Here is a 26,894-nt window from a genome sequence, read left to right as displayed (position 1 = left end):
CATGCGAGTGCATGCGCGCATGTTTTGTCATCCTGGCCTGAAATTCCACCTCATTACTGATGCACAGTGAATCCGTTCGCTCAGTCTTACACGAACCAGGGAGCAGAGGAATGTGGAAGCTCCAATCACAACACAAATGACAAGGACACAAATCAAAACAAAGCCATATCAGATCAGAGATTGACATGTCATGGATGCATGTGTGCAACAGATGCAGGCCTCTGCCGTGGAAGGGGAAAACGTGTAGTGATTTCTGGGATGTGACACTGCTACAGAAAACACCTCAGCAAGGACTTTTATACCTAGAGTAGACAGGTATGTACACAGGCAGTCTAAACAAATAGAATGGGATGATTGCTAGGCAGAATAAAAAACCAAAGTGATACAGTCCCCTACTGGGAAAATATGATTCAAATTCAAGTTCAGCAGATGGTTGGGGATGATGATCGTTTTTAATGAATTCCACCTTGCGTCTGTCAGGCAAGCTTAAAATGCCAGCAACAGATGCGACTGCAGGTTTCTTCGTCCAAGCTGTCACATTGCCTCCACCCCCACACACAGACAAAAGCTATATTGGTTTCAGCCATCTGAAACAAAAGCCATTACCATGGTGATAAACTAAAACACCATTGTGCTTCATTACCTCCTGCATGCTGGCTACAAGACAATTCAAAATTTAAAAAACAGTAAAGCATCTGCCATCTGATAATCTTCCTAAAATCAAGCCCAGTGCTAAATGCTAAACTCTCACACGTGCTCAGAGAAGTAAAAAGGGACAGAGGAGCTTAGCCGTTGCCTTGGCCAAAAGAGGCCCAATAACAGGGGCTGGTTCTTCGACAATCAGGAGCCTAATCCCGTGCATAATTAACATTGCACTTGGCATCAACAATGACATAGATTGTATTGATTGATCTTAAAAAAAAAAAAAAACAGGGAGCAGACATATGCAACAAATTGTCAACTATATGGAAAACTTCACCACATCCCCAGCTTACCAGGTGCAGGCGGTGAGTGGAAGGTGACCTCAGGGCTGTAGGGGCTGAACATGGAGTTCCTGCAGCTTCGCACCCTGAAGGAGTACAGGCTGTCAGGCTCCAGGTCACACACCACAGTGCTGGGACCATACACCCTGTCTGTAGCCCTCCAGACCCCACTGTCCTCACCGTCCTCCTGGGATGGGGAGTGGCCTGGGCCACTGAGTCTGGAGAAAAAGAAAATCAAAGTCAAGTAATAAAAATTTTACCAAATAGCTTGTCTGTTGATCTTGCTGTTATTTCTTTGTGTGTTTGCACCCACCTGCGGTACTCAACCACGTGGTGATCTGTTGGCAGATGATCATCAGACAGCCTCCAGCAGATTGAGGCCTCATTATAGACTCTGCTATGGGACAGGTCAATCAGAGGAGGGTCTGGAACTGCATAAAGAGAAGAAAACCGTGATAACCAGTTAGCAAAATGAAGAGAATCTGAGTAATCGGGGAATCAAGACTCTCAACATAGGCCATCCTTCAACTAATTATGATTTGTGGTAAGCAAACAAGTAGACCTTGTGTTTTTTCAGTCTGTGACAGAGAAGGGGTCTAAAATATAACGTGTGACGTGTACGAACGAGAGAGAGAGAGAGAGAGAGAGAGAGAGAGAGAGAGAGAGAGATGCAGCCAACAAAAAATTTAATTTCAAAGCAATGCCAAAAATTGAGCAATAAAATGCATTTTTGTCCAGGCTTAAACACATTGCACATGACAGGGGTTAATACGGAAAAACTCATTTGTGGTGATTAGCAAGATGTAACAGACCTTATGCATAAATGGAAAAACTACTACAAACACAAGGGAATTCCAGTAAAATGTCTTAATCATGCTAAGTACAGTACTTCAGCTCAATAACTTGAGCTTAAGCAAATGAAGCCGTGTAAGTGCAGCAAAGATTAGGTTTGCTAGGATCAGAACTATCCACTCAGGACAATGGACAAGACCATCTTACATAATGGAGCCTGTTAAGAGGTTTTCACAGACTCAGTGTCAGGAAATGCACTTTGCAAAGCACCACCACCACCACCACCTCTCTTCCACTTTCCCTTTCATTCCACTTTCTCACATTTGTTATTTTTCCTCCTATTGGTGGTTGAAAGGATTTCCTACGAAGCATCAATCTGTCTAGCTCTGACTTTAGATTTTCATACCAACAGCCCACTTCCCATCTGTCCTCTCATTTATGTCAGCCGCATCCACTGTGTAAGGATTGCTCTTACCTTATCATTTACAGTTCTCTCTCTACATTACTGTCACCATATAGGTCGCCGTCTCTCTAAAATCAAGACATTTTTCTATACATCTAACACTCTCCCTGTGAGAATTCCCATTTTCTTCATCTTTTGACATTTCCAATAACTCCCACTTCTAAAGCTCTTTTCCCATAGAGACGGATTCCCCTCGCTGACCAGTGTCACTACTACTGCTGAGCTTTCTCCAAAGTCAATTGGCTAATCCTCAGTCTCCAAAGTGGCACAGCTCTCCTTCATGAGCTTCTGTCCTTTTATAGCCCAACACATTTTCATGTGCAATTACATGCCATGCTGGTAACATACTATACTGAGCAGATACATTATAGAGGGTACATTATTAGATAATGCAGGATTAAAAGAAGATGACATTTCTCATTCCTGGTGTCCTGCCTGAACTTTACAATTGTATTCATATTTGATGTTTAGGGTGCCTTTTAGCTTTTTGCAAAGGCAACCTCTCATTTTCATCTGTTGACCACTGGAAACAATCCCTTTCAAATAAACTACAAAACTAAATATCCTGAGTCAAGACACTCAAGACTTTAATTCCTCCCATCTTAACCCCTGCAACAACAGAATTACACCTCAACCTCATATCAGATGAGCAGTAAAGTAATGAGTTACAACTCCAGTGTATATCACAAATTACAAAAGAGATACATGTCTTATATATAATGTCTTATGAATCATGTCTTTTTTCCCCACCCATTTCCAACAGATGGACCAAATGGGGCGGTCAGCCATCCAGCACAGCAGGCTGTAGTCCCCAGAGTTCAGCAAAAAAACAGCACTATTGATCACATACAGGACAGGCTGCTGCCAGGCAGACAGCACCAAGGCCAAGTTACACTGCAGGGAGCTGCTTTCTGTTGTGTCCATTTTCATTCCACTGCTCTCTCTGAAAATGTGAGAGAATTTGACTTTCAACTTGTCACTTCCTTATAATCTGCTCAAATAAACTGTATCCTGTGCTGTAACATATTACGGCTGACTTAAAGTGGAAAATAGTTGAGAAAAACACTCTTCTCAGCCTGACATTTTTAAGGAAACTCCAAATTGAAATGGACCACAAATGGGCATTTATACTTGACAAAATAGTCTTTCAAAGCCTCTTGAGAAGCAGAGCATGGGGTCAAAACCTGCAGCAAGGGCACAGCTGGGTTAACATGGGAGAGCACAAATACGCCGTTATCCAAGAGAGGAAGGGATGTCGTAAAAGAGCATGGATAAACTATAGGCACTGAACAAAATCCAACACATACAACATTATACATCAGGAAGGCTGGCAATCATGAGATAAGACTTCACACTCAACTGATGTTTTTGCCACTTGAGCTGAGGACAAAACATACTCATCAAGGACAATAATGGACAGCTTTACAGTCAGGGCAGAAATAAATCTAAAGTCAACCTCAAGTTTTTCAAAACACCCTTATTACTGAACATAAATGTGTTTTCAGTTTCCTGTATAATGGATCTATGAGGGCTTAGGGGTATTATTCAGAGACACTGTAGTGGTTCCTCACTGCTGCCAAGACTTCAATTAAATTACTGCAGTATATAAATGCCCCCACTGCTTCTTTTCTCTCTTTAAGCTCAAACTAAGAGCACCATCAAGTCCTGCAGGCCACTTAGATTAAAAGACACACATCAATATGACTGCCACCCAACTGCCGCATGCAGCACTTTCCCAAAAGTGATGCAGCACTGATTCGTTTAGGGTACCTTCTTACATGAAAAACCTTTTTTCTCCACTATAGGCATCATAAGAGAATTAATAACCAAATAAGCAAATTCTTAGAAAGTTCTAAGAATAACAATTTAGTGAATATTATTGGTCAGGATGATCTCAGGTTATGGTTCAAACAAAAAGAAAACTGCAGAACAGACGAACTATAGAATAATTTGAGGATTGGAAGATGCAGATTTATTTCCATTTAGAAATATCCTTATGTAGTAACACTGTTCATCTACAGTTTATGTCTCAAAGTGTTACTGACACAAATCACCTCCACAAAAGAATGATAGATACACAGCAATTCAAGAGATTTTCTAGTTTTACCAGGTTAAAATTTCAATGAAGTTTAAGCTCCATTTATAGTACAAATCACAATCAAACTTGATTTGTATGGAATTACATGTTAATTTTTTGCTAATTTGGTTTAAACACTATGAAAATATTCTAATAAAAAGGAAAATAACCAACTGTTACAAAAATTGTAAATAAAAACAACAACATTCATAGAAACATCAACACCAATTATTTGTAATAAGTAATAAGTTTTTGCATTTAGTCACAGATGGTGAAATCAGTTGCTATCAACAGCTAATAAATTGTCTGAATGCTTTAAACAATTCAAGTCATCTTTGCATACTATGTTGTGGTGATTGAATAGTTTACTGATTTGTGTTTAATGTGACTTTTTTGGGCTTCCTTATTACATCCTACTGCTTTTTTCACTGTGTCCGTTGAATATCTGATGATTCAATGACAATTTGGCCAGAAAGATCTTAAAAGTTCACACCCAAAGAATTACTTCTGGAAAACCTGACTTTTTCCACCATTTTGCATCACTTGTGACAGACGCACTTTCTATCCATTTAGCAAAGTGGTTTAAAGTGGTTCCTTTATCAAACCATCAACTCCACTGTAATTTGATAATTATCCATTTCTTTTGATGATTCGTACAGAAAGAGCCAACTGCAGCCTCCGAGATGAATCTCACATCACTGATTTTAAACAAACTAACAGGGGGCTCTCCAGTGTTGCAACAAAGGCCCACAGCCACAAACTCATCCTAGTCCCAGCTTTGCTTGTCACCAACAGCCACTGCAATAACTGTCAGTTGTTTAGTTTCATCCACTTGAGGAATAATGTCTCTGCACCAAGAGAGGCCTCAGGGTTGTCTACAATGTCAGGCTAAGGTCTGGAAGCACAGCTGCCACTCAAAGCTTTGCCTTGTGTTGACAATGACCAGCGTGACACATTTTAGGATGCCCCAAACACCAGTCATCTGTTATTGACTTCCTATGACTGAATGTGTCACAACCTACTGTCTCTATCTGCAATGATATTCAATACTGCGCTCCCTCCCAGACACTGACACACATGATGTTGTCACATTAGATACGAGCCACACTAAAAAAGGCATTTGAAACGAGCCTCGGCCACACGCAGCCAAATGTCGACAACCATCACTCAACCGTAACAAGTCTGTTCCGATCTCCAATCCTATCATCCAATTTAAGGTATAAATGTTAGTACAGTAGATCCGATATAAATATCGTGCTCTGCTTACGTTAATGCAATAATGGGCGATTAGAGTAAGCATAACTACAGTATAGTACGTACAATTCTCCAGCTTTAGATAAGTATATAAGCTGAATTCTAGATATGGTAGCAAACAGCTTAATCTGACAATGACTAAGTTTTGACCATATTTTGCAATATGCATATCAGTCCAGCTGCTTGATGAGTCAAGCCAAAGACTGTCACCTTTAGGTTGATGAAGATGTTACCTTTCAGTGACCCTCTGTGATTCCACTTCCTTATCGAGAAATTTTTGCAACCTGCTCGATTATCTACGGACTTTTGACCTTTGCTAATAGCAGCTTTTATTGATTATTTGTTATGTCTGATTACATTTTTAAACATAACAAGTGGCTCAGCTATTAAAGCTCACAGATATTTATTCTCAAAATAAATTAAAATTTTCATCAACACTTTCAAGATTAAATTTATAGAATAAAAATGAACGGTTTACAAAGAAGGACACTGTTGTTTATCACCTGACAAACTTAAAATATCTCTAAGTTTGTTATTTGTTATATTTCAAGTTTGCATTGGAAAAATTATTGTATCTGGACTGACAGTATGACGAATTATCATTGGCCACATGAATGGTCCTCTTGCTTGTGCATCAGTCAGCAACAATTTGCTCTTTTGCCTCATGGTCTCATAAAACTGAGTAAATCTAAAATAGTGTGTGGAATAATCCTTCTTTTTTATTAAAAAAAAAAAAAAAAAAGACTCAAAATCAAAAAAGTGTGTATCCATTCATCCCTGGGAAACTTCTACCTGATGAGTCCTTAATATAACAAGCCTCTGTAAACGAGCAGACCAGAACAAAGCTTCACAGAGGAGCAAAATCTGCTTTGACTATATCCAGGGTTCTACCTGTTTATCCAATTTAGCTGCCCACAGATGACCTCTGACCTTTTAGCACAGCACAGTTCACAGGGTCTTCATGTTCAAAGCTGAATAGAAGTAGAAAACATCACCATGTTTTCCTGATAAACTCATGATGTGTGGAAACCAAACATCACATCAATGGAAGAATATTAAAGCACAGAACGCCCTGGAAAACAAGGTTCACAAAGTCTGTAAAACATGTTTGATGGATCAAAATTTCAAACCCCAACCCTAACCCACATTCAATTTCTGAACCTTGCTTTTGGTAAAGATGCAAGAGTGTTCCTGAGAAGATGATGGCATGGAGCATAAAAATAATAGTGAGCAAAATAGCATGTTTATTTTCACCTCACACAATTTAACTGAAATAAAATTGGTCATACCTCCACCAAAACACATCTCTTTCAACAGAGTTTCTTCTTTGGATGTTTCCAGCACAAATTCATCAAAGCAGGGGGTGGCTGCAGGGTGGAAAGTCCTCAGAGACTCTGTAGCTTTCTGGATCCTGAAGACACACAAGACAGATATAACATGATAAAATTGCCATCACTGGAGGCTGATTCTGAGTAACTTAAACTCACTTTTGTAAGCTCAATATAACAAGGACACAGACTGCTATTCATAGCAGGAGGACTTTTCCTCTCAGTTATATTATGTTCCAATTATATTATGTTTCAACATAATTTTAATAGTATAATAGTCAGCTGTATCTATATTTATATTATCTTTCTTATGTGAAACAGGGGATTAAAAACCAAGTGTTTGTCAACAGGAGAAAACTGAAGGCCACAGTATCATGCTCTTGGGAGTGAAAAGTTTCCCTGATTATCCAAAGCTGTTAATGGAGATTAAGCTTAGAGCAGAAGACAGTGTTGACTGCACAAGTCTTTCCTTAATTGCCCTTGAGTTTGGTAACCTCTGCACGTGGTTTTGTCTGCTCCTGACACACTCCAGTCCCTCAGACACATAATCAGATTGAACACTAAAATAAAACTGACCAAATCCCACTGGAAACAGGAAGGCGTCGCTAATGATGTATGTGGACAACACGAAAAGAGTCATAGCAGATTTCAGTCGGTGACTGTGGAGCTTGTTAAACAATGTTTAGCTTCTGTAATCTGTAATGAATTTATATCAAGCAATGAGTAGTAACCTGCTGAATTATTAATTTGACAGTTTACAGTCAGGATTTTAGTGGGTAAAAGCTATGAATAACCATTACTGTCCATCTTGGCCCAGCATCCTGTTATTAGGTTGAAGGAGGACAACTTCAAGACACCAGAGAGAGGCTTCAGTGCACTGGTAATGTTGTTGATTATGTCCCTCTAATTGACTGATGCTTAAGTTTTATGATAAAATTTTGTAGGTGATGACAATTCTATTTAATTCACATTCCCCATTTAAATATTACTTTAAAACAACAACAATTTAAATATATCCTGTTTTTTTTAATGATCCATAAACATTGTAAGTCACTAACTGCTTTGTGAAAATGTATTTATTGATGCTAGCCTTTAGCTTATTTTGCAAACCTCTATGTACATCATTAATGGCACCAGACATGCCAATACATTGTAGGCATCATTAATATCAAAAAGTGAGTAGGATTTTCCTTATAATATTGTAATACTCCATACATGTTGTTTTCCTTGTCTGAATTGACTAAATAAATGTATTGATTCAAAAATGTTGTTATAAAAGGATTAAGCCAGTATCACCCAGCTGTACCTGACATGCAGTTGCTTTGCAGTCTGTACGAAGCAGGACTGGTCCGTCTCTTTCAGCACCTCCTGAGCGTAGCCCACTAGACCACTGTTCTCCAGCATGCCTTGGTACTCCTCCACCTGGGAAATATTAATAAAAAGCCATTGCATTTCATAATTGCAGTCATTCTAACAGCATCTTTAAAGATAGGCTTGTTTTCACCCCTGCCCACAGCTAAGAATACAGTAAGTAAAGAAGCATGCATACATGTAGAGGATAAACAACAGAAATGAAATTCAGTCCTAGTATTTTATACCTGGCCCTTGAGTTGGTTCAGGCGTCGGTTACGAGACTGTTCAATAGATCTCAGCATCTCTGACTTCCTCTCCTGCAGCGTCTCAAACAGACGCTCAAAGTGTTCGTTGGCTCGACGCTCTGCTAGCTGGCCATTTTCCTTTATGAAGGAGACAAGTTTGACATTAATTTGTGCAAACTAAATCAAATTCTCTTTTCATATTTCCCTCCCTAAATCAATATATAGGCTGTAGTTTACATAAACACTTCTTCAGAGTTGCCAGTCACAAGACACAATCATTATCGGTACAATTTTAAACTATCTGATGGGTGATGATTGCTGTCATCTTTTCTACTCCTCACAAGACTATTGAGGAAACAGACAGTAAAAGGTACAGTTTTACTTGATTCAACTATAATAATTCAGCATTATTATGTTAATTGATGTATTTATACCTTTGTTTGACAGATGCTTAATATTTAAGTAGAAGCCTAAAGGTTTACCTCACACAGTGACACTTCCTTTTTCAGATGATTATCCTATTATCCTACCATCTATATTAGACACACACACTTTGCTCTTATAAACAATGAAAGTGTAGCTCATTTAAACACTATCCATTCAGAGAAGCATCAAAGAAAAGAGGGAAGAAGCTCAGTCTGAAACCCAGACATGCATGAGGGACCTCGTCAGCAAATCCTGTGTTTCCTTGTTTGTGTGGTTTGCATACTGTTTGGTTAGTGACCTTCCTTATTCGTACACAAAGACATGTAATTGTTCCTCAACTTAACAGACTGGTTTTGAGAAAGCTATATAAATATTTGTATTCTGTAAAACAAAAACAAAAAAGAAAAGAAAAAAAGCTGTATATACAGGGATTAACACACATATTCATTATGTGTGTTACATTCAAGGGGGGATGAGAGTTGTGATTTACCATTTTTTCACAGGGTTAGAAAAGATTAAGAAATGTTAAGACAACTCTTTAAGAAGCAGGAGTAGAGGGGAAGTTGGAGACCTGAAAGGATAGGTCTAAAATTGGAAATGAATAAAAATATTTAAATATAAAATATCTATTACATTATTCAGAAAATGGATTGAAGAAACTTTAAATCCAGTCATTTTGCCTGTTGATTAATGAGTTGTATGCTGTTGTTAAATCCAATTTCATTCTTTGGTTAAAAAAAAAAAAAAAAAAAAAAAAAAAAAAATCAAGGGCAATAAAAGGGGATAAAAAGGACAGTAAATGAAGGAAAAATTATTTTGATTTTGAAAATCAAGTAAAAACTCTTTTCGGCGTAGAGTGGGAAAAGGATGTTGGCGTTTGCAGCAGCATGAGTCAGCTCTCTTACCTCAGTCTGATTGATGAGCACCTCAAGCTCAGTAATCTGAGTCCTGACCTGGTCCTCTTTACTGATGAGGTAATGGATACTCTTGGCCAGCTTCTCCTGGTGAGAAAAAGGATAGGCAGAATTTGCAGCAGATTTCTTAAGGTCTTTAAATCTGAAACATGTACACATGGACACAGCACCGAGACGAGACAATATGACTTACACAACTGTGATTTAAGGCATACATGCAAAACGTCATCAGAATACATGCTATTGTAAAGAATCAAGTGGGATTTTATCAGTTTCTACTAATGTTAGAGCTGAAGTTTGGGAATGTGAGCACAACATTTTCCTCTCATCTTACATTATTCATGACTGCAGCTGCAACCTGCAGTATTCCCAGATGCATATAAAGTTCTGGATACATGCAGAGTGTGATAGCCTGTTTCAGTGGGTGCAGCCTGTTTCAGTGGGTGCAGCATGTCAAACAACATTCATGATATGACCAAACTACTTCCGGAATGACAAAGGTTTCCGGGACTGTTCAGGATATCTGATACGCCTTCCAACAATTTGAAGATACAGTGCACACAAAATCATGGGGAACAAATGGTCTCATTAAATATTAAGCACAATAGTGTTTGTGTTAACACAGACCAGCAGATTGAATTACATACAGATTCTGCCTCGACTTGCTGAACCCCCAAGCATCAAGTCTACTAAGCTGGAGTGCCCATGCCAACAAGATTAAATTACTATTCAATATATTTCACTTTAAACATCTTCTGTCAAAGGTTTGATGTTTTTTTTGTGTTTCTTAGTGTCGTTATAGCAACCAGATCGTCCACAACACAATCAAGATGCACAGAAGCTAAACCAAACACTCAAACTGATTGAAATTAATTCTACTGATGACCACATGCGAGTCCAATTAGTTTTAACCCGCTTAGCCAGCCTGGGTTTCGGTTTCCAACAAAGAGAGATTTATATCTACAGTCCAGTGTCTGTGCATGCCAGCACAGGTACAGGTACAGGTCAGGCATTAATATTACAGCAGCAGATGAGAGATTCAGGGAGCAGTCCACAGGTGGCACAGCACAACAAAAACCCTGCCCTTAAGGTTTTGTTAAATAGATTAGCTATAGCCCAACTAATCCCACCGAATGGGAGGATGTTACTCATCAAAAGGCTTTTACTCAGTTTCAGGTTATTAAATGCAGTTATGTACATCTAGTGACACTAGACTGAACTTCTGGGGGGGGGGGGGTAGCATCATATAACAACAAAGGCCTGTAAATTGTACAATTGTAACCTACTAAGTAAGATCACAAAGCAGTTGTTATTGGCATTTTCAGTGTAAAAACATGAATAAGCTCAAGTAGCAAAGCTGATTTGCTTGGCCATGACTATTTCAGGCCTTGACTAACAGTGGCATTGTATACAAGCTTCAATTTAATCCTTGTTATCATAAGCCAGTATTGTGTTAGCTATTGCAGATAACAAAACAATCACACACAGTAGCCAAACTATCTGTTCTCAAAGTGTAACAGCGTCTGATTGTGTCACCTTGAGGATCTTGTAGGCACTGCTCATGGAGGTGACTTTGTGGTTGGCGTGGGATCCTCCCAGCTTGCAGAGGTGACACACAGGTCGTCTGCAGACCTCACAGTACATGTTCACCTTCTCCATCTCGTGCTCCGGGCACATGAGCACCTGGGATATTTAACAGAACAAATGACTTAAAATTACACCAACAAATACATACACACACATAACTGCAATGTTTGACAGTACAGGCTGATGCAGGTTTCTTTTACACGTCGGTGATCAAAAACTAGCTGAAGTGAAACAGGAAGATGACCCATATTTTGAAAAGCATCTAGACAGCTCTCTGTGAGCCATTTCCTGAAGCGTCTTGAAATAGAATTTCTGCCAAAATCCCCATCAGAAGTTCATCTGAGAGTATTTTAAAGTATTCTAAGATCAGTGAATCAAATTGTCGGACGGCCACTCAATTAAGAGACATTGCTGGCTAGCAATTAATGATCAATATAACCTGACAGTAACAGATTTCAAGCTGTTTACATTCACCAACATCTGAATCCTTAGTAAACATTTCTAATCCATTCAACCTTTTAAAAGAAATCTATACTTGCTTATGTTTATCTTTGACTCATGTGACATCTTATCACCTCAGAATGTTCATAGTTCAACTGAATGAATAGTTTGTTTGGGTGTTTGGAAACCACAGAGAAATACAGAAAAAGATGACCAGTGATGACACTTGCCTTCGGTCTAAAGTTCGTTGTGGGACCAACATATTCGTGCTGAGCTTTGGGCGTGCCCCATGGGTGGTGCAGCTTGAAGCACTCATTACAATAGCTAGCCTTGCAGTCCATACAGCTCTTCGTGGCTTCCTGCTGCTGTGGAGGCTTGCAGATGTTACACATGATTGCCACGGCAGCACGGGCAGCCTGGCGGTAGCGCTCAACAATGCTCTCCAGGGTGAAGTTACGGAACAGCATGCTGATGCCGCGCTCGCCAAGGTCAATGTCATGCTGGCAACCTGGGCATGGGATGGTGGTGACTCTGGGAGTCACAGACCCTCTGCGCCATCCCGGGGACGAGATAGAGCCTGGAGGAGAGCAAAGGAGGAAAAGTGAGATAAGATCATGTGTAATAGATTCCTGGCCTTGGGTCACCCAGTTTCAAGTCTTGTCTGAGGCTCTATTTTGACATGTGAACAACAATGTTCTTTGACTTCAAATTACAGTGAAGGAATAGTTTCCAAGAGAATCAAAGAGGGGCTATGAAAAATGTGTGGCCCCATTTGTGTTCAACAGATTCTGGGCCGAGTTTCACAAAAGCTGCATTACATCATCGGCATTGACTTTCCAAGTATGATCTAAAGACAAAAATGCCTTTGATAAGCCGTATGAAAATATCAAGCCTTCACAAATAGGGCCTCAGCATGTCTCCGTTTATGGTTTATTTCCACAATGACCACTACTCAATAGAGACGTGGATGTATGGAGCAAAACACCAGGCAATATAATCGAGCAGTTGTCATACAGAGAAATAAAGTCCAGGAAGAGAGACAGTGCAAGACTACTGGGGCAGGTGGAAGAATGATGAGATACAGGATAGTCATGGGGAGGATAGCATCCTTGGAGTTTATAAAGAATACATTGTCTTTATGAGAAATCAGTTTTACACTGCAAGTCACTCAATGTTTACCACAGGAGGGAAGAGTATTTTAAGTGCTCACAATGATCTGGACAAAAGGAAATAATTCCAGACAGAAAATAAAAGTATGGCAATGTGACAAAGCCCAGAATTTTTAAACCAAGCAATGCAACTGAATTACACTGAAATAGAACTTAAGTTTTAAATAAAAAAATAAAATAAATAATTCTAGCAATTGAACTTTATTATCACATGTCCAGTTCAATGCAACAACACTTACTTCCACATGACAAAACTCCTCTTAAAGCAGAACTGCTTTCAAGAGTTTCTCACAATATCGTGCTTGTTACTGATGCAGCAGCATCGTAACAAAGCAGCAACACAGTAACATGAGGTGGAAACAAAAGGATCTGTTATACAAGGTCACATCACAGACACAAGCAGGGTCTGTAAAACACTGTTACCACACACTTAAAGCCAGCAAACTTAATTCAATACACACAGAAATAAAAATATTGCTTCACGTTTGTGGGGGACAGGGGAAGCGAGGAGTGCTGGATTTATCTCAGTTTGCAAGCCAGTATGTCCACTCCGTTTCCGAGGACCTGAAAATTAAATCAAACACTCCTCAGGAAAGCGAAATACGGGGAAACTATTTCAAAACAGCACTTTGCAAAAAGGTGCAGCTGAGGGAAAAGCAGAGGCAGAACAGCAAACATAAATTATGTGATACAAGCAGCCATGTGCATGCCGTATGACTGAGTGACATGAGCAGAACTGAAGACTGACAGTGTAGGGACAGTTTACTACCTAGAGGCAATATCTGCCTGATCTGACAGCAAACTGAACTACTGAGCTTTGTTTGCTACATATCGACTGCCCTTCCTACCTGAAACCATATGACAAAGGTGAATTTAAAATTGCATTGTGATGTTATGATGAAAAACGTCTGTCTGATGAGGGTGATGAAGGTGACATGGTCTTGTTACAACAAGTGAAGTCACTACATGAAAAGAACTCCAGCCAGTCTTTAACCCCTGCAAAGACAGTAAGTACATCTACCGTATATACACGTATTTTTTTTCGTGTGTCACGTTTGGATGTTGCACAGTGACTCAGCTTCTCTGGTCAGGACAGCAGGTGTGAGCCAACAAGAAGCAGACAGGAGGTGCCTGCAGCAAAGGGTGTACGTGTGTGTTGATCTACAGAGGGAGGCAGAACGAAGGCAGAAACTGACGAGTCATTGCAGCGCTGCTACAATCTCGCTGTGCAAAAAGGGCTTGGCTTTTCTCCCCTGCACAAATCTTAGGACACTGTTTGATGCCTGAACTGATGTAGTAGTATTTTTACGTTCCAGTCAGTCTGTTCTGTTTAGGCTTGTTAAATGTTATTTTCCTATCCAAACATTAGTATTTGCATTTTGTTCTGTCAGTGACTGCAGAGGGGGATGTTTGAATAGAATTTGTATAAAAATTGAATAATAAATGGGAAATCCAGGAAATGTTTCCTCATTTCTTATGCAAATAAAGTTTGTAGACATGTTAATCCATTCACTGAAAGGCTGAAGAAAAAAATAAATAAATAAAATCACTTTACTTCTCATTTTCTCCTGCTTTTCTTTTTTAAAGATTGTATTGTTATTGGTGACACCACGTGTTATTTCCTTTTTTACTGCTTTTTGGTTGAGTTTCCAGGTCTATTATTGTCTGGAGGGGATTCGTATTGAGAGGTTGTTTTTTGAGACAAAATTCTCCCCTGTGCTTTAAACAAAGAAGATAATGACATTTTTTCTTAAAAACATCCACTGAGCATGTCAAATTACTGCATTAATTGGCCTAATCAAACTAAAAAGAAAATGGTATTCAGGATTGTTTTACTTGGATGGCAATCTGACACGTCCCAATTCATTATGCCGAAAATGATTAGAGGTAAGCTGAAACAGGTCTGTGTTCAGACAATCTGTTTCTGAAAGTTATGATTGTCAAGTCAAGCATTAACAGTACCCTAAAGGCACAGATATCAATCAGAAAAAGCCAGTTAAGAATCTTCACAAGCCCAAACATATTGTAGGTTTTCCATCAGTATGTGTGTGTGTTTAACTCAGAAACAACACAGACCTACAGTTCTCCATCGCAATAAAGCAGTTTTATTTGCCTCCATGTTTTACGAAAATGAATGCAAAGCTTAGCTAGTGTACAGAGAGAGACACACACACACACACACACACACACACACACACACACACACACACACACACACACACACACACCACACACACACACACCACACACACACACACACACACACCACACACACACACACACACACACACACACACACACACACACACACACACACACACACACACCAGGGCGTCAGGGCAGACACACACATTCCTGTCCCACTTCAACTCCCAGGCAACATCCTCACCCCTTTCTCACTAAATTTAGTCTTGGCTCCTTTTAATTTCTTTTTGCCACTTGCCAACCTTCCTGTCGAGGACTCTACCTCGCTTCGATTCTCATCTCTCCTACTTCACACCATGCCACTTCTCCTCGTATGCTGACTCATCATCGCTTTAAGGTTTTCACTGTTGCCCTCTCTTTTTCCTAACCTACTTAGAAATTTAATTAAATACCAAGGTTAGAAAATGTTTTACCTGAAGAATTTTGACTCATCTTATTACCATCTTTACATGCTTTGTGAAACTGAATTTAAATAAATAAATAAATAAATAAATAAATAAAAATGCTTTTATGCTCAGTGGACATTTTTTAAAAAGGTTTAGATTTCAATTATTATTACCTAGTATCTAACAATGAATTAATAGCATGCTTTTCAACATTAAATGCAGTAACTACAGTAAAAATCTATTTTATATCTAATGAGTGGTGTGAGTTTGGATGGTTGTGTTGAAAGAGCTAAAGTAGACTAAGTAGAGAAAAGGTAGAACCAAACTAGGGTTTCACAGGGGTTCTAGTAACACTGTACTCACTACAGCTACTCAAAACACGGAGCCCGCGTCTACCTCGACTTCCGAACGACCTTCGCACTGTGGCTGCAAGCAATGAACAGAGAAGTGAGGTGAGACCAACAAGAAAAATGAAACAATACATAATGTGAAGTGAGGTGTGAGACCAGTTTTTTTTTTTTTTTTTTAAAAAAAAAAAAAAAAAAAAAAAAAAAAAAAAAAACATGACATTGGAGAAACAAAGCCAACTTAAAAGTAAAATAAAAAGAATAAAAAAAAGAACTTGCAGTTAAAAAATAAAAAATGTGGTAATGCAGTTCAGAGTGAAATACAAAACAGTGTGTTTAAAATACACGTACAGGATGTGAACAGTTATTAAAGTACAATTAACTCTTGATTTGTGCACCCATCAACATGCATGGTCTACTTGCGAGTACAAAGCCATGCAACTTTAAACAGAATATAAACAGCTTTTCAGTACTGGAACTGTTTTGGAAAAATTACATTACTGCGATATAAGTGTACTCGCCAGACATCTATGGTCTACAATTTATATTGAAAGAATAGTTTTGCACTTTGGGTGATACACTTATTTTGCTTTCTTGCTGAGAGTTAGATGAGAAAACCGATCATGTCTGTATGCTAAATATGAAGCTTGACCACAGGGATAGATAGCTTTGTTCTAGTTCCACTTAATTGCCATTAAGACTGGAAACAGCTAGCTTGGTTCTTTTCAAAGGCGAAAACATCTTTTACAGTTCAGTTTTTGTACAGATTAAACAAACTAGATCGACCATTCACTAAACTCCTCACCTTAAACATGCAGCTATAGCCTCATTCTTTAATCAAGATATCCTAGATGTAGCCATCAAGAGCATATTTTAGGCCCTTTTACATGGATCCTGTTTTAAAACAAATTACCTAGAAACATTAAAAAAAGTCAGCTGTACACAGCATTTAACCAATTCACAGAGCTACAGCTGATAAAAATCTACCAGTGATAGTTGTCATTTCAGCTAAAAGAAAAAGGAAATCGTCGATAGTTAGACTGAGGTAGACAAAACCAGGCTTCTTCTCTAATATTAAGAAGCCATTGTTTAAAAAATTAACAGATTTTAGATGGTAAATCTGCCACGGTTGTTAAAGTAAATTGCATATGTGCTGCAAGAGAACAGAAAAACAGGCATAGCAACATTAACTACCCTTCTTCACATTTAGCATACATACATACATACATGAATGGCATCAACCTTGTCAAACTGTTGGCAAGAGAAAAAATAAGCACATTTCCCAACATGACAAATTGTTAATTTATGAACACTTACACCAACTTAGAAGTGCACTTGTCAAGAGTTAACTGAACATAAAGGCATTGTGCTCTGTTTGAGCCTGAATAACACAAAATAAGATGGAGTTGAGAAACTGATGGAGTTTTAGTAACTGCCTTCCCCTGCCCAAGCAGAGCAAGGCTTGTTCAAGCTGCACACTGATAAATATAGCCTTAAGTCTTTTCTGTCTCTCCCTTCACCTAATCCCTCATTCATTCCTTACAGGCAGGTTGTGTCACCATGACTACCAATGATCTGATCTCCCAGTATTGAAGGCGGTCTGCAGAATTACTCTGGTCTTCTGTTTTGGAGGTAAAGCTCATAACGTCCTTCAAGGTTTCTTAAATATTCCTAAACACACTGATTATTTGTGTTTTGTAATCTGCTGATTAACTGCACTTAAACACAGGAACAACCTGAATAATCCTCAAGCGAATTCCAGTTGTACATGATCTGTTAATAGCTCATGTTAACCGACTAATCTTAAAGTTTCTTCATATGAGAAACTTCTAAAAATAAGTGTATGTTCAACAAACTTTAAATGACAAATGATTCATCAATTTACATTTCAAAATGAGAATGTTGAAGTAGCACTGACACAAGAGTTGCCCTTGTGCACAAACTGCCATGAGATTTGTTTACTCAAAAGCAGGATTTGATTATTCCTGCGTCAACAGATGCAGTCCTGCCAGTGAAGAATGAACTCATTCAGGTTGAAGGAGGGGGTGAGTCTGAATGAGGGAGGCTGTGTTCGAGAGCCCAGACTCAGTGGTTCTGAACCATGGCTGAATAACTCCCAAAAAGCTGTTCACCTCAATGTACTCAGGATCTTTTTAGCCCTGGTCTTCTGGTTTAGATTCTCAGTGTTGCTCTGAGGTTACTTAGGACCTTAGTTAAATGGATAGGTAACACCAAATCACTTGATGTGTCCCAAATCCACTATACAATAGTGTATGAACTATATTAGTTTTTGTTGTGTACCGTTTGTTCAGTAACTATACAAGATAACGGTTTTACACCAACAACAAAAATTTCACAATACCCACTATTTTTTTCACCTCCTCAGTTTCCTTTGTGCATTAGTCAACAACAATACACACTCAAATAGTACATATAGTAGAGTTTACATAAGTACACTTTATTTTGTCAGTTTCCCAGTGTGAACACACCACAGACTCAAACCCTGATTAGAATAAGTATGTGGTGTGATTTCAGACTCAGCTACTGAACATACAAGGTGTTTGTCATCAGCACCAAACCTAAAAATGCATTCAAAGTGTTAGAGCAAAAGTAAAACATTTAATGTTGGTGTTGTAGTAGCTATTTATGTCCACTCTGCCATATCCCGAGTTTCCATTTCCATACAACATACTAATTGTTTACACTATCAACAGGACTATATACCAATTCTCATAGTTTACTGCTTTTGCGCTTTGTAAAAAAGTTTACTAATCCATATATTAACATAAAATGATGTATGAGCACTGGTGGACATTACCTCCATTAAATTCCACATAACAAAGAGAGCAACAAACATACTTATATTGTTGTTTTTCTAGATATTTTGTAGCTGTCTTAGCATCATAAAGTAGCACCTGTTCTGTTTGCGCCTTGCACTGTGTGACAAAAATGTACACCAATGTTAAGCTCAAAAAAGAAAATTGTTTTTAGTATGCATACTGACCATTTTGACTACTTAATGTTGTCCCTTTTCCAGTACATACTCAAAACCTGCCTAGAATTAGTATGTGGTACAGAAGTCGGACACAGCTCTGGTCTTGTCAAGACAAGTGGACAAGAGTACAAATGAGACAACATCTTTATGGAAATGGCCTACAGCCCAGAATTCTCAGAAAGGCAGCCTTGTGTCCCACCATGCTGTTTCCCAGGTTTAGACATTGACCTACTCAAGCTTGGCTGCAGCAGTGCCACATGTTTAGCAGAAAACTTCAAAATGATGTGACAAATCCACAGCTTTCCCTCCCTCCAGCTCAGCTTGGATTTAAGAGTTTAAAATGCCGTAAAGGAGCTTACAGATGTGCTTTGTTCACTCATGTGTGCATAAAGACACACACACGCCTGTATATCTGATTAAAGGTGATAGCTACTCTTCTTTCTGTTCCTAAAACATTTGAATGAATACATGAGTCTCTGCATGATTGAAGGGTATGTTTGATGCCCCTGGGCCATTGGAGGCAGACAGTGAAGACAATTAGGGCTTGAGAGAGCTTGTCAACATTTCTTTTCTCTTGGTAGACAAAACTACAGCTTGTCAAGTTCCTCTGCTGTCTCTTTAATGAAGCCTGTAAAAGCAGACAGGATTAAAACAAGACGTTGTGACTGACATTATCATAGCTGAGAGGTAAAATTATCAAATCATTTTTATGTTTATTCTACTTTATCTAGGACAAGAGAGGGAGGAGGGGTGGTGTCTGCCCATATATCATACAATAATGCTTTTTGTCTTGCTCATAGTTTCCATGAAGCCTATTCACTGTCAACCTTAAATTTGCATTGGCTAAAGATTTGCTTATTGGTTCATGAAATCCTGTTCACACCCATTTTACTTGCGAGGGAATCAAATATTTCCTTCAGTCTCTATTTAAACAATAGAAATATTTTAAAACCTTTTGTTCTTTTCTATAGGAGGTATATCCCAGGATCCAGCCACCTGTGGAATGCAGCTGCAGAGATGACAGCAGAACTAAATACTGAAGTTGAGGGAATCGGGAGGAAGACAATGAAAGAGGAAGTCGGCTTTACCGACACAAAACTAGTATAGCCTTCCTTGGAAGCTAAAAGCAAATGGCCGAAGATGCGTTTGATACTCGCATTTCCTGTGCAGTAATTACTTTATTATTAGCTTTCATCAGCTCACATAACACAGATAATCGGGCTGACCGGCATGCCTCACAACAGCATGAGCACAGTTCCTACTAATGCCTCAACACGCTGTTGTGAAATGCCTTTAACCTTGGAGAAATTCAAGATCCAATTCCCTGCACGTCTGTAAACTGTAAAAGTCCTCCTGTAAAGAACACATTTATTCGCTCTACAGGGAAAAATAAATGTTTCTGGTTCCTTACCCCGAGACCCACCTGATCTCACGAGCCTGTCTAACCGCTCCATGGAGGGGGAGGGCACCCTGGACCTGGGGCTGCCTGGTAGGGAACACTCTGAGCCGGCATCAAAAGAGTCCTCATGGTTCAGCATCAGCAGCTCTCTGACACACTTGTGGCAGACGCTGTGCTGGCAGGGCAGGATCAGCGGGTGGGTGAAAAGCTCTTTGCAGATCGGGCAGATCAGCTCCCTCTCGATGTTCTTGATAGGGACCTGGTGATGGAGACATGCTTACTGTACAGACACTTGTTAAATTGTACTTTTACGTTTAGGGTTTTTTTGTATGAGACACCACCACAACTGCTGTCATCCTTTGAAAGGTAGAATGAGGGAAAGAACAGAAGGTGAACACGAAGACGAAAATGACAACTTCAGTGTGTGTATGCGAGGATACAGCTTTCTTTGATTGTTAGAACAACAACCTATTATTAGGATATTTTAAATGCAGCTAAAATAGACCTATTGTCTTCACTTCAAGCTGTGAAAACCCTTTTTGCTTTGTCATTGACAGGGAAACATTGGCCTGTTGGGTGAGTAAATTCAGGTGAGTATTCATTCTTAACGAGCATAGCTTTGAAGGAACACATATAGTGACAATAACAGCCATCCACAGTGTCTTTACCATGTTTCTGATACATTACATAAGACAGGATTAAGCCCGGCTAAATATAGACAAACTGTAAAACACACGATTCCAGCAGCTCACGTTTTAACATTTAAAAGATGAGTAGAAAACAACTGTTCAAGCTCAAGACCGAAACTTTCCTCCTATATTTAACGACTGATTAGTTAATGTCTTTCAGGTGGTGATAAAAAACACCCCAACGAAGGCTGGCCTCTCTGTGCTTGAACAAACAGTCATTTAAAGGGGACAAACGCCTCCACGCGTGTTAAAAGACAATACCCAGAAGCATAGAGGAAGTTTACACAGAGAGAGGCAAACAGCTCTGTTCCCAAGCCGGTTCAAAGCGAACTGTGTCACATAAAAATTAAACAATTACTCGAAACAGTTAAGAGCAGACACAAACTAGCAGCAGGTAACAACTTTGCTAGGTAATTGTGGTTAACTTTTTACAGAGCCTGGTCTCTTTACAAGCACAGCCGAGAGAAGCTACAGGCTGTTAAACAATGACGAGTCGAAGACTTTTTTTTTTTTTAAATCATCTTCTCCCACTTACCGCAGTTGTGCTGCTACGCCGCATCTCTGCAGACATGATGAGGGAGAAAGTGTAGCCTGTGTGCGTGAGAGAGTTAAAACACCTTAACCGGCGTTTTTTTTGGTTCGGCCTAACGACGACTTTCTCAGAGGCGAGCAGAGGATGCCGACAGCGGACGGCTGGGTGAATTTAAATAGAGTGACGCTGCTGAGAGAGACAGCGCTGTGGTGAATCAGCAGCCAATTCACTGCTGCAGTGGGCGAGCGGGCGGACCGACACAGGGGGGTGGAGAGACACAGGAGGGGGGAGAGAGAGTGTGGGAGAGAGAGAGACAGAGAGAGAGAGAGGAGGAGGGGTCGAATCTCCATAGGAACGATCACTGCCGTCGTGTGCGCCACATAAACTTGAGTTAAGTCATTAATCCAGCTAGTTGTATTTATCAGTCGCAGGGGAAAGTCAGCACCGTTTTACAGGCAGTTAAATGCAATTGTGCAATTGGAGTGATGAATAGATCAAATAGTTCAACTTCATTCTACTTTATTGTGTAATTTGGGGTAAATGTTCACATGCTAACATGCAGATTTGTTAGCAGATTATTAGCCTACCATGTCCATCATTTAGTTTTGTGTTAATTGGCTATGCTAAAATTTAGTAAATAGAAAACACATCTGAGGGTTATGGGAATGTATTAATTTTGCAGGTATTTTGTTATAAACCATTGTATTGGATAAATAAAAAATTGACCTGATGGTGGTGCTGCAGGAAACATTAGGGGCTCACCAAAGTTATTACCATTCATTCATTCTGTGTGGTGGACAAATCAACGCTGCCATCCGTAGTGCCACACTCCTAGCATGGGTAAAAACTACAATACTGTAAACATCATAAGCACCTGTTACACACAAAATAAAACATGAGTGCACTGAAACAAAAATTGTTGCAAATAAAGTGAGGGGACAAGGGAGCTGTAATGAAAAACTGAGCTGAGCATGAAATACTGTAATTGCACTTGTAGCAGCAAAAATAATGTGTTAAGTGTGTTTTATAATGCAGAGACTGAAGTGCAGGATGTTGGCAGTATGACTGACCTAAAGTCCATTTGTTATTCTGGTCTGCTGATAACAGTTGTGACTGAAGAGTCTGTAAGTACCTATAAAAAAGTTCCACACACAATCTTGCTTAATGTTTATATAAAAATAGGCTAACTAGATTTTCTGGTCTCTGGTCTGACAGTAAGCTACTGTGTCCGACTCTAACATAGGTTTCTGTACTTTATAAAAGGGGCCAATGAAAGCCATAACTTCTGTTCGCTTTATAGTCTCCACTAATGTCAGAGTCCGTTCCATTATTTCAAGAAATTTATTATCTGCTAATCAGTTGCTGCAGTGGCCACTGGTAAGGTCTGCAGTTCATCTTATAGTCCATCAGGGCCCCCAAGCAGGTCAAGTCAACAATGTTTTCATTCAAGAACCAAATGGACCATGAAACATCTTTTGTGAGTTTTGGGAGGGAGCTGCAATTTATTAAGGAAATAAAGTGCAGCATAGACAGCTGTGTGCAGCAGCACAGAATGAAGTGGATGAAGTATTTGAATTAATCAAGGCCTATTGGCCAAAATGTGCACAGTCACTGAGGGCACTGCAGGCATCTATTCACTTTCCCAACAGCATTTGTTGGCAGCAAACAATACAGGCAGTTTCAGCAACACAGGTCCCATCCATTTCTAGATTTCTATATCTATTCTTCTATATCTGCCACAGCTGTTCAACAGTAAAATATTTCCCTTGAATATTCCGTGGCTGCAGCCTGTAGGGACCTATAGTACCCATGGGAGTCGAAACACAGGGAAAAGGGTAGGCATTTGTCTACTTGCTAAAACATCATAATGGCTCTGACAAAGTCTGTATAATTTTCAGTGTTTTATCTATTTTCATTCTCAGAGCAAAAAATGTTAAATTTCCACCACTGCCTATATGTGCATTTTCTGGGTATACAACAAAACCTTACAAACAAGAACTTATTGTTCATTTGACAAATCAAACTTTAATACTTAACAAATCAGTTGAATATATTTTACTGTTTCATGCAGCTATTAGAAATTTATTGACACATATTCACTTTTTATACTATCAATACAAACATACTTAAGGGTAAATTATGTCTGTACAGTCTCTTGCTGTGCTGTTACTGTAACCTACAGACAGAAACTCAACAATGAAAAGCTCACAATAGGACCACTGGTATACGTTGTGTTTATATATGTGCATTTCAATTTATCTTATTCTCTGTGATGATTCTGACACTACAGACATAAGAGTAAACCTTGTTGCCTATTGTCCAAGACAGGCCTAATTAAATTTTAAAATATCACTGAATTCAGCAACTGTAGCCGGCTAGTGAGTCAGTCGTGTGTACAATCTGATCTTTTTTTCATCAGACACATGAAACACATGAAACACAGACAGACAGACACAGCACACACACACACACACACACACACACACACACACACACACACACACACACACACACACACACCTCATGCATGCATGGATGAATGTCAGAGATGAGCATGGGGAGGTGCATTTCAACACATTCTGTCAGTATGAAATGGGTGAAAAGGGTAACGACCCCCTCCCTATGCAGACACATATACACACCTCAGTAACCCGGTTCCCTGTCTCACCATACAGCTGCTGCCAAGTGTCCCGCATATTGACAAGAGTCTGTGATCTGCCTGCAGCACTATCTAACTACCAACACACTCAGCAACTGAAGCCTCTAATTAAACTCTTTATGTTCACGTTTTTTTTTTCCTCCTAAGAATAGAAGAGAAGCCTGTGCCTTAAAGCCACAAAGCACTGACACAGAATAGAACAGAGAATGTGCGGGGCTATCTATAGGTTAAGCTATTCAATTTTTTATTAATAGGAAAAAAAATTGTTCTTCTCTATTCTTCCAATATCAGAACAGAGTTATGGTTATATATCAGTACTTAATAATATAATGTAAAATAATATAACAGGCTAAATTATAAGATAAAATAGAATAGAATAGAATGTGTGAAAAAAAAGTAAGTCTATCACTACTCAATACAATGTCTACTCAAAGTCTACGATATATGGAGGGATATAATTACTTCATATTACAATATGATATAATGTAATATATAAATGGTTTATGGAATTGAAATGAACTGAATAGGTTTTGTATTGATATGATTACAATAGCAGAGGCAGACATTTGAAATCGTGTTACAGAAATAGAATAGAAAAGGTGTGGACCTAACCATAGGCAATTCAGATAATCTATTAATTCTGATCATGTCACAATATCAGAATAGAGTGTAGATAGTAATATTATATGCTGTAAAAGGCCACATTATACAATATGATATCAATGAATATAAAATGTTGGTCTTAATAAAATAGAATAGAATAGAATAGAATAGAATAGAATAGGCAGAGGTCTGGGTTAGTCAGCATCCCTGTCCGTCCTCTGCCAGCCCTGCAGGCCGGCCCGGCGCTGCTGCTGTCGGAGCACGTTGACAGACAGACCGCTGCTGTCAGAAGAACCGTAAATCATCCGGATGACACTCACCTCTCCCCGCTCGATCCGCTCCACGATGCTGGCGAACTCCGTCATGTCCTCAGAGTCCGACATGGTTACAGATGATGATGATGATGATGGTGGATATACAATAAGCTATACAGATCGGTGAAGGCGCACAGAAATATGAAAATGTAGCAAGACACTCAAGCAGCAGCTGCGGCTTAAAGAAACAGTGGGATCAAAAGCTTCACAGCTTCACAGAAAGAGGTGAGATGACATGAAAAGAGGAGAGCCGCTATTCTGACCGCATCCTCATCACCATCCTTTCTCCTCCCTCCCTCTCTGTACAAGGCTTATGTTGGTCCGTATAGAGTCTACAGTACATGCGCCGGCAGCGAGAAGCCAATTTTATTTTAGTTTGCCTGATCTTGGAGGGAAAACCCCGCCCTCGTCTCTTCAGAACCTACTGTACCATCTCCCTCCTTCTCTCTCTACATCATCCCTCAACGGCGACGTCTCGACTCACAGAGCCCTTTGTATACGCCTGATCTGTCATTTATCAACCCGCAGAGAATGACTCCCGTTTATCCATCAGTCACTAGAAATAATCAGAATAATCTCAGTCTGGAGATTAAAGGGGCGGGGCGGGGGGGGGGGCTTAAATCTATTAGTGCAGCATTCAGTCAAGTTGGGCATTTACGCATGGCTGGCAGCGCGCTCACGTGTGCATATGTTGCTTTACATGGGCTGGTTTCTGCTCACTGCGACCCAAATACTGCGGCTCTGTCGTCTCACAGCGGTTTGTCTTCTGTTGTTTGGCGGGGGGTTTTTGGGAGGCGTTGCCTCTGCCCAACGTCAATGTGACAGATTCAAACAGCCCTGTGTCATGCACGAGCCGGAATGTGAGGCGACTGTGTGAGGCCGGATTAAGTTCGTGTTTTTAATTTTTTTGGCAATGCCACTTGTTCCGCGTCACCAGATGGCCTCATGGCTTCATGCAGATATATTCCACCCCATTGAGCATGTGGTGGTAGTGGTGATGGCGGGGGGCAAGCGGGCAGACTGCCCCAACAGAGAAAACGGTGCTAATAATTTGTCTACCAACCGCGCAGTGTTTCCAAAAACGAAGATGATCACTGTTCACTGACTGCAGTGGAACAACATGGTTTCATTTTGGAAAAGCTGCATCTCTGTGGTGAAGCTGTCATCTCTAAATTTTAGCCCTCCATTTTAAACTGTCCTTACTTCACATGCATGGTAATTTTTTTTTTTGGCAGACTTCTCATTTTGCCAATTTAACAAAGTAGCCTATAAAGCTGCCAGAACCAAACTTAGAATAAAAATGAACAGGCTCCTGTAAAGATGTACAAATCTGAAAAGTGAAAATCATTCAAAATAATGTTATGGAACAGGTCATGGTTGTAAAAAATATTGTTTCACTATTCACACACACAATTAATACCAGTCAAATAAAAGAAATAAAACTAAAATACTGTCTATTCATATGTAAAGATTTTTTTTTCCATCTGGGTTTCATTGACAATCTGCATATACCTATAAATCAGTGAAAATATAAAATTGAGTTTTCTTTCAAATGGCCTACAGACTTGGTGTCCACTGGTTTTCACAGCTGGTTATGGCTACTATAAATAAACATTCTTAGTGTATTCACTGATCAATAAACAGATCAAGGATTAAACATTGAACATTGTTGTTACTTTGAAACTGTCTATCAGTTCCTCTAATTAAGAGGTTTTTTAAAAAAAAACAAAACA

General features: G+C 39.4%; 1 protein-coding gene across 3 annotated transcripts in view; it reads right to left on the bottom strand.

The window, feature by feature from the left end:
• The window catches only part of trim36 (tripartite motif containing 36), a 31,775-nt gene extending 6,361 nt beyond the window's left edge, over positions 1-25,414 (bottom strand). Inside the window, exons 1-10 of one of the 3 annotated variants that reach the window (XM_022757800.1) lie at positions 25,168-25,414; positions 20,377-20,623; positions 12,094-12,440; positions 11,372-11,518; positions 9,827-9,922; positions 8,496-8,633; positions 8,204-8,319; positions 6,859-6,980; positions 1,297-1,414; positions 996-1,201 (exon numbers count right to left, since the gene is read on the bottom strand). In XM_022757800.1, coding sequence (XP_022613521.1) covers positions 996-1,201; positions 1,297-1,414; positions 6,859-6,980; positions 8,204-8,319; positions 8,496-8,633; positions 9,827-9,922; positions 11,372-11,518; positions 12,094-12,440; positions 20,377-20,623; positions 25,168-25,230 — 1,600 coding nt within the window. In that variant the 5' untranslated portion in view covers positions 25,231-25,414. Of the gene's footprint in view, positions 1-995; positions 1,202-1,296; positions 1,415-6,858; positions 6,981-8,203; positions 8,320-8,495; positions 8,634-9,826; positions 9,923-11,371; positions 11,519-12,093; positions 12,441-20,376; positions 20,624-21,588; positions 21,701-25,167 lie in introns of those variants that run through there. The other 2 variants (XM_022757801.1, XM_022757802.1) reach the window with 2 other exon arrangements.
• Positions 25,415-26,894: the final 1,480 nt, after the last annotated feature.

Source organism: Seriola dumerili, unplaced genomic scaffold (assembly GCF_002260705.1).
Source record: "Seriola dumerili isolate Sdu_G_001 unplaced genomic scaffold, Sdu_1.0 BDQW01000290.1, whole genome shotgun sequence".
Classification (NCBI taxonomy): domain Eukaryota; kingdom Metazoa; phylum Chordata; class Actinopteri; order Carangiformes; family Carangidae; genus Seriola; species Seriola dumerili.
This window is presented reverse-complemented; position numbering and strand designations above follow the sequence as displayed.